At 39.9% G+C, this 13,665-nt stretch overlaps 1 protein-coding gene across 2 annotated transcripts; it reads left to right on the top strand.

Moving 5' to 3' along the window:
* The first annotated feature begins 384 nt into the window (after window positions 1-384).
* Window positions 385-8,479, top strand: LOC146518859 (rac GTPase-activating protein 1-like). 2 transcript variants are annotated; one of them, XM_085161260.1, is made up of 17 exons: window positions 385-590; window positions 944-1,037; window positions 2,026-2,228; window positions 2,446-2,600; window positions 2,882-2,951; window positions 3,095-3,148; window positions 3,308-3,385; window positions 3,508-3,625; window positions 3,797-3,945; window positions 4,060-4,224; window positions 4,326-4,421; window positions 4,611-4,809; window positions 4,992-5,097; window positions 5,257-5,389; window positions 5,571-5,679; window positions 5,902-6,010; window positions 6,985-8,479. In XM_085161260.1, the coding sequence occupies exons 2-17, from the start codon at window positions 953-955 to the stop codon at window positions 7,058-7,060; spliced, it is 1,905 nt and encodes a 634-aa protein (XP_085017386.1). In that variant the 5' UTR covers window positions 385-590; window positions 944-952; the 3' UTR covers window positions 7,061-8,479. The 2 variants fall into 2 exon arrangements, with proteins under 2 accessions (XP_085017386.1, XP_085017387.1); XM_085161261.1 differs by having other exon boundaries at window positions 929-1,037.
* The last annotated feature ends 5,186 nt before the right edge of the window (window positions 8,480-13,665 follow it).

Genomic DNA, 13,665 nt, shown 5'->3' with positions numbered 1-13,665 from the left:
GAAAATAATATGTATCAGTTAATTAATAGTTACAATATAACTAGAGCATGTTAAAAACTAGATCAGTGGATAAAGTAAAAAGAAAAAGCATCCTATATGATGATCAAAAGTTGTACATCTTTATGGAACTAATCATTATGTATTTAATAATAAAAAGTTATAATAATTTTTTTTTTCAAGCAGCAACATTTCAGATAATGAAAGCTGCTTGCTATTTGCTAATCATATGAGAGATTAAATCTGATGATTGCACATGCAGTAGAACACACAGGGTTGCCTTCTTCTCGGTTTTTTTTTCGTTATCCTTACCGTAAGGCCCTCAATGACTCGAACTCAATCGGACATAAAGAGCGGCACATTTATGGTGCAGTTACAACTCCGGTTCTATGGGGGTGCCAGAGTGCACACACTTCCGGTTTCAATAGACGAGGAAGAAAAGCGGCGCTGATTTTGAACTTTGGAGAAGAATGTGTAAACTTAATCGGGCAGGTGTGGCTTTGTTGTTACTGTGGGGATAAGCGTAGGTCTTAGCATCGGATTGTGTTACATTACATTGCCCGCCACACTGTTACAACATCTTTATTGCATAGGTACGTTGTTTTTGTTGTTTCTGTGTTCTTTCGGTTATTTTAACGATAGGCTGCACAGTCAGCTGACCTCAAACCTGCTAAAGTTAGCGCTAGCACGCCAGTGACTTCATTGTAATGATAAACCTAGCATTGAGTTAGCTTAGCCGCTTGCGAGTGTTTGAATAAACTGATGATAATGCCAATATTAGTGCTTAAACAACAAGGAAACAAACCTAGTATTTATTTGTCATACGATAAACCTTTTGTCTAACGTGACTGCCCATTTTGACTTGATTCATTACTAAGAGTGTGAAGTGTAATTAAAGTGAAAGGAACATTATTGTCTCACTAATCTTCAGCTAACACATCTACAGAAAGACACCATGGAGCTGTCAGCAGTGAACCTGTACAACCAGTTTGAGAGTCTCAGAGCCCAGGTCGACGGCCTGAATGAGAGCATTGAACCACGTAAGTTAATTTCTTAGGTAGCTTTGGTATTAGTCACCTTTGTAGAAGCCTTTCAGTGAAACTGCAGTGTTTGTAAGCATTAAGTAACAGCATTAAGCGCATCTGCTCTGGAATTGTGTTATACTTGGTAGCTGTACTAAGGTGGATGTATTTCAGCCAACCTATTAACACCAACCTGCTCCTCCCATCCGAGTACTTGTTAGAGGGTGTGATGAATTGTATGGACACAGAAGCAGCACTGATTATAGAGCCTCTGCATTAGTAACTTAAAGGTTAGTGAATAGAAGGCTAGTGAATATTGATAACACATCTGATGATACAAATAGAAATTGAAATAACTATTAGGAGTGTAGTAAAATAAATAGAAAGTCACAATCATCTCCATTTATTTTTTATTTATTCACTTACTACAAACAATCTTATGTTTTTGTCCTCTTTCTAAATAGTATAGATTATAAATAACAGATCTAAATCTCAATTAGGAGGCATCATTAGAAGCAATTGAACATGATTTATTGTTACAGAGAATTCAGTTATGCTATTTGGCGATTAGAATCCAATGATCCATCACAACAGAACAAAATCCCAGCGGTGATGGGAATTAAGACATGATTGAGTGTAGATGCTGATTGTGGCGTTGAAGATAAGATGGAGGCTTGGATGAAGCAAGGATGGGGAGAAGGTGGGTTGCATGAAGGAGTCTGGAAGGGAGAATGAAAGATGAGCAGTACTATTTAAAGAAGAGTTGATGGTAATTGGTTTGAAGAAAGATGATTGGACTACAGCAATGGTGTTAGCATTGAGCTTTGCAGCGTGGGAAAGTAGAAGTGATGTAATAAATAGACTAACAACCAAACACTGTTAAAATGGACAGATGAGGAGATGCAGATCTTCCTTGTTGATCTTATCCATACGTTTTGTAATAAAAATAAGGAATTGTACAGCGTGCACAGCAGCAATACAGCAATCCCCTTGTCTTGTTTTCCAGAGTTCCTCCAGATGGCAGTGAACTTTGAGGATTGCCGCAAGAAATGGCTGCAGGCAGGTGAGGAGCTAGTTTCCTGTAAGGAGATGCTGGCTAAAGCGGAGACGGACAGGGGAGCCTTGGAGGTCAAACTAAAACACGCTCGAAACCAGGTGGACGTGGAGATCCGCCGGCGGCAGAAAGCTGAGGCCGTATATGAGAAGCTAGTCAGTGCTACTCTGTTTTTTTTTCTTTCTACTCTTTCTTTATGTAACCAGCAGGATTGCTGATGTGAAATTAGATGGAGAAAGAATAGATGAAGATTCATATTCAGATAATGACGATGCCCATTTCACTGTGTAGATTACAAAATTAATTTGTTGCTGACTGACAGTTATACATTTTTTTAAATGAACATGTTTCTTTCAACCTTGCGTATAAAAGGAGCGACAGCTACAGCTGATCCGAGAGCTGCTGGTTTCAGAGAACAACGGTGGCAGCGTCCTCCTCAGTGAGGAACAGCGTTCAGCCCTGGCCTTCCTCAATGCCCACTCCCAGGCAGCACAAGCTGCAAAGAGCAACCTCAACTCCAGCCGAAGGTCAGAAGGAGACACTTCTGTTTCTTTCTTCTTTTTGTTCTTCTTCTTCTTCTTCTTCTTCTTCTTCTCCTTTTTCTTTTTTTTGCATGGGAGGGGGACAAAAACAAGCTGAGAAGAAATGGCTATACCCTGAGCAAAGACAAGCTAAACTTTTATTGCATGTAGCAGGTTAGCACATATGCATGAACACTTTAAGGGAGAGAATTTCATATGTGTGATTAAAACCGTGTTATTCTTAAACTTGGCATATACACAGACAACTAACTCGATTTGTCTTACAGACTGACTACTATTGATGAATCAGCTTCTTTGCTGTCAGACATCAGCTACGACCATACGGATGACTCTTTGGTAAAATGATCCTTAAAGGTTTATCTTATGAGAACTGCTGATCAAATGGTGTGACAGCATAGTTGTTTTTTTGTTTGTTAGTTTTTGAGAAAAATCAGTAGTAAATTGGCCAAGTGAATGTAAAATGCTGTGGTTTTCTGCAGGACTGGGATTCATCTGTGATGAAGAATGTTAGACTGCGCAGGCGACAGAAACGAGTGAGTCATGCCTTAAATCACATTTTGCACACATGAATCTTTTCTTGCATTGATTTTTTTAAATTTTCTGTGTCATCTTGACATGTTTCAGTGTCAGAAGGGACATCAGATGTGTCTTGATATTTACTTTGGTTTTGAAAATTTAATTTCAATCCACAGCGTTCCTCCAGAAAACCTTCAGAAGGTCACTTGCAGGCAGTGAAGAAGCCTCGCTCTACTGGATGCCCATCAGATAGGGTAATACTGACCTCTGCAGCTGGATGTGCTAAATAACATTAAAAAAGTCTGGATCTGTAAGCCTAAGTTTAGGTGATTGTATCTATGAATTAGTATGAAATATCTTCTTCCTTACACTTCAGATGAATGAATCCATTGTGGCCAAAACAACCATCACTGTACCTGTAAATGGTGGTGCTGTTGAGGCTGTCTCCACCATTGAGACCGTGCCCTACTGGACGCGCAGCAGAAAGAAGAGCGGTAAGAATTTTCCTCATGTTTTATTTATAGCCTCTTACAAACACACTTGTGTAACAAAGCAACATGATTATACCAAACAACCAATGTACGCTTGAAATAAGTGATTTGGACTGGTGAGTTTCCTCCGTGTTTTGGGGTTTGATTTACATGTGACATTACATGTGCCTGCAGTTGCTCCATCTTGGATTGATACACCGACTACTGACAACTCTGAAACTGTCAGCGAGGCTCCCAGAACACCTGTCTCAGAATTCCCAGCCCAACTCCAGACTCCCAAAACTAATGAAGGAGGAAAGAAACATCACTTCATCTCCAAAACAGTACGGCTAAATTCTTGACTAAAATGAATTCACTGTAAATAACTGAGATTATATCTCTATCTTCTTAATCCCCACCAGCCTGTTTAATTGAGTTGTGTTCCCTCTATCACTAAGGTGATCCGGTCAGAGTTTTGTGTGTCATGTGGAAGAAGAACAAAGTTTGGCAAGCTGTATCTTCGCTGCCAGGATTGCAGGGCTGTGGCCCATCCTGAGTGTCGTGACCTGTGTCCCATGCCCTGTAATCCTACTGCTCTTAATACTCCTGTCAAGAACACAGAGGTACATTGTTCTTATTGGTCTCATCGCTTCTATTCCATATATTTTGCATGATTTTTTTTTTCACACCTACATAGAAATTAATTGATATAATTCTTGTGTAGTCTACTCTGGCTGACTTTGCTCCACTCACTGCTCCAATGATCCCTGCTTTGGTTATCTACTGCATTAAGGAGATTGAAAAAAGAGGTCTACATGAGGTGGGAAAGGCATTATTGAAGCCCTGTGTACTTGTTGTTTGCATGTTAACAGTTCAATCCTTTCCGTTAAGTAATTACAGTAGATCGTTTCCATCTAATTAGGTATTTTACTTCAAAGTAAAGCAGAGTCACAGTAAGGCTGGACAGTGAGAGCTGAGTTCTAGTTTCTTTTTTTCCTCCTTACCCCAGGTTGGCCTGTACAGAGTCTCTGGCCATGAGCGTGTGGTGAAAGAGCTGAAGGAAAAGCTCATTAGAGGAAAGACTCTACCTCCTCTTAACAAAGTCGAAGACATCAATGTCATTGCAGGCGTCCTCAAAGACTTCCTCAGAAACCTTCCAGAGCCACTGCTCACCTTCCACCTCAACAAAGCCTTCATGGAAGCAGCGGGTGAGTTTGTGAGACTGCAGGACCTGCAGGAATTCTTATGTGTTTGAATCTTTTATTTTAAGAGAGCTGAATTTGCACTGAGTGGTTGAATTTCCTGCCTGGGATAGAGGGAAGAGTATCCATGAATATAAAATATCTTATGTACTTATTATTTTGTTAATTTCTTTTTTTGGATGTTGTAGAAATCCAGGATGATGACAACAGTCTTGCTATGTTGTATCAGACGATGAGTGAGCTGCCTCAACCAAACCGAGACACACTGGCCTGTGTGATGATCCATCTGCAGAAGTAATTTTCATTCCTTTCTTTAGTCGTGTTAAGAATCCTTTTATCTTATTTTTAATTTACTCTGCTTAATACACAAGATTTACAGTTTGTAATTTTGAAATCTCTTGAATCTGCACTATAAGGTCAGCTCAAGAAAACTGAATTTCTTTCTATTATCAGGGTGTCTCGAAGTGTGGACACCAGGATGGATGTAAATAACCTGGCCAGGGTGTTTGGCCCCACCCTTGTAGGTCATGCTGTTCCTAACCCAGACCCTATGACCATCCTGCACGACACCAACAGGCAACCAAGGGTAAAGTGAAGAATAAGGACTGGCTTCTCAGCATAGGCATTATGTTTAGAACTCTAATGCATGTCTTATAAAGTAGCACATAGTGTGTGTGTGTGGGTGTATATGGTTGTACCTCAGTGATCAGTGTTTGTCCTTCAGTGTGTTCGACTATAAATAATGGATTTATTTCCTGTCTTCTTAGGTTATAGAGCGCTTGCTCAGTATTCCAGACAGCTATTGGAGCCAGTTTGCTTATCCAGATAATGCAAGCATTGACAATGCTCACAACACTGACACTCCAAACCACAAAGGTAAATCAATGAAAGGTACATTAAGGCTCCTCTAAAATGAATACCCCGATAAAAGTGGGTTTGATTAGATTTTAGAACTGGTGGAGCAAATGGCATATGATAAAAATCGAATCGAATCAAATCAACCAACCTTAATCCTTTTTTTCAGCATTTATACTCAACAGATTTGATAATATTGTCTTGTTAAATTGAGGTTCTGTTGATTTATGGGTTTATCTGTAGTGAGCATACTGGGGCCAGTAACTACTCCAGAGCACCAGATGATGGCCAAAACACCTTCCTCCAGTTCACTGTCTCAGCGCATGAAGCACACCCTCTCCAGTACCACCTTGTGAGTTCACTCTCTTTTTCCAATTCTTTTCACAGTAAACAAGATCGAAGCAGAGTTGTTAGATTGGTACATCTTATCCAGACTGAAATGTTATCAATTTAAATCAGTCAAATTTACATCTGATGGTTTAGTTTTTTCACATCTCTGCCCTCAACATAACAAGCTTCAGGAAGTTCCAAAACACGCACTTTCTGAGCTAAAGACAGACAAATTTTAAATTTCCAGTTTATTTTTCTGTATACTATTACAAAGACCCTGTGGTGGATAAGTAATCAAGAAAATACATGCAAGGATTCTGGCTATAATTTATTTGGTACTGTATATGATGCATCGACTGGCAAAACGACAGAATATTGGACATATTTGACCTCACATCTCATCCTGTGAGCAACATCATGTAGAGACTTCAGGATTTCGGAACTTCAGCATCCAAAATCCACATACTTGACTAAAAAAAGTGAAGCTGTTTCTTCCCTCATAGGTTCCAAGAGACATGACACATTTCAATTTGTCACATTGTAAAAAGTACAAGTATAAACATGCTGTGCCACTAGCAGTACTTACTGAGACTCTGGACTAGAGCAGATCAATTGCTGTTCTTGTCATTTAATCAGCGGGACATAAAACATCTTGTGGATATTCCACTGCATTTATGATGTTAACTAAAGGCTTCAGATTGGATATGCAGAAATTTGTCTCTCAATATTTTATGGTAGAGAGAATTGGAAAATGTTGGATTGTCAGCTTTTGGCGCCCTGAAGTTTTTCAGGGCGCCAAAAGCCACGTGTAAGTAACATGACTGCCTGCATAGAGAGCAGTCAATAATCAAATTAAGTTAGCTCAGTTGTCCAATTGTTTCCTGGTTTTCCCTGAAAACAATAATCTTAATAGTGATTCAGTTGTTTGTCTGAAATGACTTTTACTAACCTTCTAATTCTGTGTGCTCCCTTCAACCCCGACCTCTTCATCCTTAGATTTGGGAGCAAGAGCAAAGCGACATCGGCCTGTAATCGCCAGGGAAGCTTCTTTGCTTCTCCCCAGCTGAAGTAATGGTAACGAAAGAAAAACCCCTCACTACATTAAGCTTCTAGTAAATGAATATATATGTGTATTTATATAATCCTGTTGGAATATGACTATGCAAATTTAGCACAATAACTTTACCAATTTAATTACTGAAGATATTTTTTTTAAAGAAAGCTTTCTAACAAGATCTTTGTTCTTTTCAAAAGATGAGAGAATGTAGAATTTTTTTGTTTTTTTTATATCTTTAATCACTAATGTTTTATTATTGGCTCCGTCTCTGATTATAAGAGTTTTTAATGACCGAGCAACCATACTCACACTAATTTAGGGATTGAGATTTCCTACTTCATGTGATGTTTAATGCTGTTTTCAATGCTGCCCCCCCCCCCCTCCCTGAACATGTGGTTGTAACCACAGTTACATGGATGCATCATAGACCATAAGAAAGTCATTGGTATGCATCAGCACACATGAAAAGCACACAGAGCTAGAATGAACAAAGAGGTGAGAATCGCTAATATTGGCTAGTATGTTTTTATTTTTTTGTTGAGAGCATTGGTTGCCGTATCATTAAAACATTTGTTTTAATGATTTTATGGTTTATTTTATATATTCATGTTGACACACTCTGATCTTTACCAATCATGGCATTTTTTTGAGAAAAACTTTCAAATACTTAAAAAATATATTCTGTGTAAACACTGATACCCGTTGGGAAATTAGAATGCTTTTTGCACACTGTAAAAACCAAAGTGTATTTTCTACATGGTAACATTTACCACTAGAGGCTGCTGTTGCACTACTTTCCATATGCAATTGTAACCTATAAAGACACCATACTGTATACTGTGTACGTAATCAGTCAGAAATCATGGCACTCCTTTCATTTAATATATCAGCAGATATTTAGAAGTTACTCTACTAACGTGGGATGGTTAAGTCAAGAGATCTGTGACTCTCATTTATGCGGTCATAACAAAATAAAGCTTCAGCTGTTTTAATGTATTACTGTGAAAACTCATTTGCATGCATGCACAGTGAAGTATTTGTAGCTTTCTTGCACCATTAGACTAACGATAAGAAAAGTCAGTCTTGTGCTCTCATCATCACCTGTAGCAAATCTCTGTGTGATAGTACCGGTTCAAATAAAGGTATTTGGGGTGAGATATTCATTTGGATAAAAACGGAAACATTTTGACTTATGAAAACTACATCCTGCTGTTTGTGGTTGTAAGAATCCTGTAATACTGCATTATTTTATGCATATTTGATACATCCTTGTACATGTATTCCTTCATGTGGTTCTTTTTCTCTAATGAAATAACGTGTAAACGATTGTCATTCATCAGAGAGCCTGTGAATCTTAACATTTATCTCTTTGTCTTTGCTCATATAACGTGGAAGTCAATGCCTGAACTAAAAATAAAACGCCAAGAGTGTTTCTTTTGTGTTGGTAGGTGGTATTTGTGCAAGAGGTTAGACATGTGGGTTGAGGAACCCGGCTGAAAGAAGACCGTAGAGCATGTAAGACCAGACGTGTAGGATATCATTTTGTTACTGGTAATTCAGTCTAAACAAAACCCTCTTATACTTGAACATGGATTAGTATTACCCTATTAAATCAGCAGGTTATTAATGCACAGCCTAAAACTTAATGCTTAATTTTTCCTGGTGTAAATTGAATGCTGGCCATTGCTATTGAAGATCTTCAGTGAAAGGGCAAAAGCACCGTACCAGCTATTCCAAAGCTGACGTGGCACTGAATGATAATGCAATTTGGCTCATTGTTCCAATAGTCATTACAGCTATTTCCATAATCTGTTGGGCTGAATGGGCAGGCGATGAGGTCCAACATTATTATGAATTAAAGCAGTGATCATTTATACATCTTATAGTTATTCCATTAACAGTTACTGTGGAGAGTGCTAAGCCAGGCTGAACCCATTGACATAGATTTTCTATGGCCTCATTTAATACAGAGCTTCAGCAACACATCAGCCCCTCAGAGATCTAAGCCCAGCTGTGTCGAGTGTGTGCGTGCGTGTGTGAAAATAGTGTGCGCATAGTTCATCCAAATTGGTTTGTTCTCTCTTCCTTTCATTCTGTCTCACACACAGCGAGCCTCGAATGACTGCAAAAAAAAAAAGACCCTCCAAAAATGTTTGAATTTCAAATCAGCATTAATAGTTCATTAGCCTGAAATAAGGTCTCCTGTGTGTCGATCTGTCCTCTCATCGGGGATTGTGTGTTTATTTATGCTGTACGGTGCAGCATACGCTCGACGGTTGCAGACATCAAACAGCTGGCTGTGTGCAGTGTGTCTCTGTAGCTCCATATTCCAGCATGCCCCAGTGTGCAGTGATAGAGCTCCGTTCTGCTATGGGACCAGCGAGGGCCAAATGAGTAAGTAGTCCAATTAAGAGCTCTTAAATAAATTACAGTGTAAGCTGGTAAACACATAACAACAACACTGTTTAATTCCTCTATTTATACAGTGAATTGCAGGCAGTGATGGCAAAGGGAACAACAATACTACCACCTCCGTCTCTAGAAACTGAATGTAATCAATAAATTACCCAATTCACAAGGTTTACTTATTGCCGTTATTGAGTGAAAATAAAGTGTACGTGTCAACCTTTCTGCCGTGCGGCATGTACACGCCGTCTACACCATTGTCTGCTTAAGGTCAGGCTGATGTCAAAGAAATGGATGACTGTCAAATCCGAACATCTAATAACGCATCTAATCAATACATCTCTGAAGGAAAAAAAGTCAAGTAAAGTACCAGAGAAATGCTCTGTACACGTTAATTCTGTGTTTTGAGAACTTGATCTTCAGAGTGGAAAACTTGTTTGTGAATTAGGCAAGGCATCATTGAGATATACTTTTAAAATCATATCAAGAAAAGGAGCTGGGCTGAACCAGCTGTTAAAGGTACGGTCGTGCATATTCGTAAACGGGGCCAATAAACTGCTTCTTTAGCAGGCTAAGCATGTGCTTGAAAAGTGGTCCTCCAGATTTGTTTCTGACACTCTTTTCAATGAATTATGTGACAGATTGTGTGATCAATATGCTTTCCATTTGGCGGATTAAATGCACAGCACTGCGAACAGCTGAAATACCAAACTATGTTCTGCCTTTAAAAAGCTCGAAAACAGGACAAGAATCATTGTCCAATTTACACCCACCCGTGTTTGCTTAACTGCAAATAATTGTGTGGCTTTTTGACTTTCAGAACTCTTGCGCTTTCGTCTTCAGCTCCATCCCTTGTTCTTTTGTTGTTTTTTTTAAACTCCACTCCCTCTCCACCCCTCCTTTGAATCGAACCGCTGTCTTAGCTGGCTACCATTTGTGGTCGATACCTTGTTACCACAGAGAAATCAATTATCTCAACCAAGCAGCAGGGGAAAGAGGCAATAATGAAAGAATGCACCTCCTTCCCAGACGATGGCAATGGTCATTAAATATGAATTTATCATTGGTTGAGGAGATTTATGTTGCGTGATGTGGGCACAGAGTTCGTGCTCGCTTTGCCGCAGAAGTTCCGGTTACAAGTGTTAATGGAAACGTTCGCAGACTGATGTTCAACCAAATACTTGATTATTATAAGCTGGCCTGCGCGTTTTGATGACATTTTTCAACGAAATAAGTGGGAGACGTGCTGGAAAAATGAAACACGAGTATTATATAGCATTTGCATGCCGCAATATTATCATGGCATTCATGAAAACTCCAGGTTCTTTCCAGTGATGTCTCAGTGCTACTCACTCAGGTGACAGTGGAGATGGTGGTGATGGCTGACTTATGGGTGGGCATGCCTACAATACCTGCCTGTTTGGGTCTGTAATGAGCCGTTCTGACTTGTCTGACAGGTGGTGCAAGAATTGGAGGCACTGCCATCACCACAGCCGGAGAAAAAAAGTGCAAATGAGAGAGAAAGAAGAACGGAGCAAAGAGGGAAAAATGTGTAATTCGGGCTTGCTCTTAAGGCAGCAATAAATTCCATTTTAATGGGGCACCACAAGCAGTAGCAAGCACTCAGCAGTCTGTTGTGTTTGATGCCAAATTGTGCAGAATAAACAGATTTGCTGTGCAGCTGGTCCAAACACACACTTTCTCTCTGTCTCTGTCTCTCTGACTCGCTCTGTGCCCATCTTTTCCACCGTACACTCTCACAAATCTCCATGCACACACACACACACACACACACACACACACACACACACACACACACACACACACACACACACACACCACCTTTTCTTCCTCATTCCCTTGCTACCTCTCCATCTCTTCTCCTCCCCTCCCCTGCGTGGACGCACAAGAATTAGACAAATCATCACGAAAAGATGGCAACTGTGCTTTGATTTATTTTCTTCCACTTAACTGAGTACTCATCTCCAGCTGTCACGCACATGTTCAAGGCAGAATATTTGTTTTAAGAGGGAAAGGAGAGAGCGGCACGCCACTAATGAGAAACAACATGTCACATCAGGCTCGTTTCTTTCGCAGAAGACGAATTGTCGGTCATCCTGACCGATTTTATGGTAGACAAAGTCGCACAGGATATACGCAGACTCTGTATTTGAAGTCTGCATTGCATACTAACCAAATTGTAGGCGATGGTTTGCAAAAAATAGAGCTGGTTGCCAAGAGTGCTTTGAAAACCCCGAGAAACATTTTACGCTAAATAATATTAAATATACTGAGGCATCTGTTTAGTATGCTGGCTAAAAGCAGTCCCTCAAATACCTGCTACATTGATATATGTGGTTCCTGCCAGCTGAATGACAGCGTAAGCACTAGTGGATACATCCAGACACACACACCTGCACACCTATGACTTCTGTTTCTATTGTTTCCACGATAAATGTATTGTTTTTCAAAAACCAGCTCTGTGTGCAAACACACAGTAAAATAACTGTACGTGTGCTGCTGGATCCTTCTGCGTGCCCTCCTGCACCAGTGCATCTGAATACATTTAACTGAATGGGAAAGTGTGTGTGCACAGGTGCATGATATGGAATATTGGGAGACGGCGGTATGCATGAAAGGCTCAGTGTTTGCTAGTGAATGTGCGCAGTGACCATGTGTGCAGTGTGTGTGCCTCTGCCTCTGATTTTGGGATTGTTTTTTTCTGCATGGATGGACACAGCTATAAATACCGTATGATATACTTGTATCTTTCAAAGCCACACAGCCCAAAATCATCTTTTATTTATTTTTTTGGTATTTGTAGTGCTCTCACTCTAGTCATGAGCTGAGAGCACTACCAATCACCAATTGGTTTTGCCAGATTAGTTAAAGTTGAGCCTTAGCAGCATGACGGCATGATCTTTTGATTAAAAAGGAAAGTAAACATGTAATATCAAAAATACAAAGACACTGGATCACTGCATTAGTCATTTGAAAAGCGTCTTTTCCCCCAAATTCTGGCACTAACTACAACTCAATGCAACTTATGATGTTCCTCTTGGCCACTAGAATGCACTGTTGCCTCCTGTAATCCACTTGCATGTCACGAAGCAGTGCTGCTCTGTCTGAACACACCCATTAATTTCACCCATCTCCACATCTCTATCATGTAGGACTCCCATGTGGTTGTTAGGAGGATATGGGAGTGGTACAGCATTGTCAGTATTTGTATCATTTGCAGCACTCAAGCTTTAATTTGAAATGATAAAGTATTGCTTTGACAGTGGCAGTCTACTCAGGTGACATATATTAGCATTTTCCTCCCAAGCATTTCACCTCTGGGGAAAATTAAATTGGCTGGATCAGAGTTCATACATAAATGTAAGCTTAACAGGCGTCAGTGTATGTAGGAGCCCCATCACATGTGTAATTCACATGTACCTTGTTACAGCTTCGCCCCGAGGTTGACAGGCGGTGGCTGATCCTGCATATGATGACACAAGTTTTTGCATGCCACTACATTTTGTGTAGAAGGTTATGCCAGTCAAATGTACAATCTTTGTTATGTAAGCTTAAAAACACTGAGATAGCATTTCCACATTTTGAAAGACAAAATATAAGAGTGCTATAATTAGTCATGGTTAGATGACAACATGGATAATGCTATACTCAGCCACATCTTTTCCACTGGTATACCTGGAGGTTTGATATGAACTAAGTTTGTACAATAGGACACCAGATATGCTTTTACGTACAAAAGTGTTACCTGTCTAACACCTACTTAGTTTTTTTTACGGTTAAAACATTAACTGTCAGCAATTAAAATCGGAGACATCGTAGACTTTAACTGTGCACTGTATTTACCTTGACTTAAAGAGAACAGGTTGTGACTAACGTAATCGTGTTTTCCTCTTTGGCTCCCTGTATTTGCTTGCTGCTGAGGCGGTTCAGTAGTACAAACCCGTACAAAACTGTACACTCAACTTATCTCCATTGGTGCTGATACTAGCTTGTTCATCCCAAACTGCAGCATGTATGACAAAGAATACCAAACAGACTGCTTTGGAGCCTCGGGGCTTATAGAGAGACAGACAGTAAAGTCAGTGCTTGTTAGCTTGTTAACTGGTTAGTGTGTGGATATTACTGTGGATGTTGAATGGGTGAGTCACACAGTCTTTAGGGCCTGTTAGTGCCAATAATGGTTTCGGATTTTC

The sequence above is a fragment of the Neolamprologus multifasciatus genome, chromosome 5 (assembly GCF_963576455.1).
Source record: "Neolamprologus multifasciatus chromosome 5, fNeoMul1.2, whole genome shotgun sequence".
NCBI classification, from domain to species: domain Eukaryota; kingdom Metazoa; phylum Chordata; class Actinopteri; order Cichliformes; family Cichlidae; genus Neolamprologus; species Neolamprologus multifasciatus.
The sequence above is the reverse complement of the archived record's forward strand: the minus strand, read 5'-3'. Positions and strand labels throughout refer to the sequence as shown.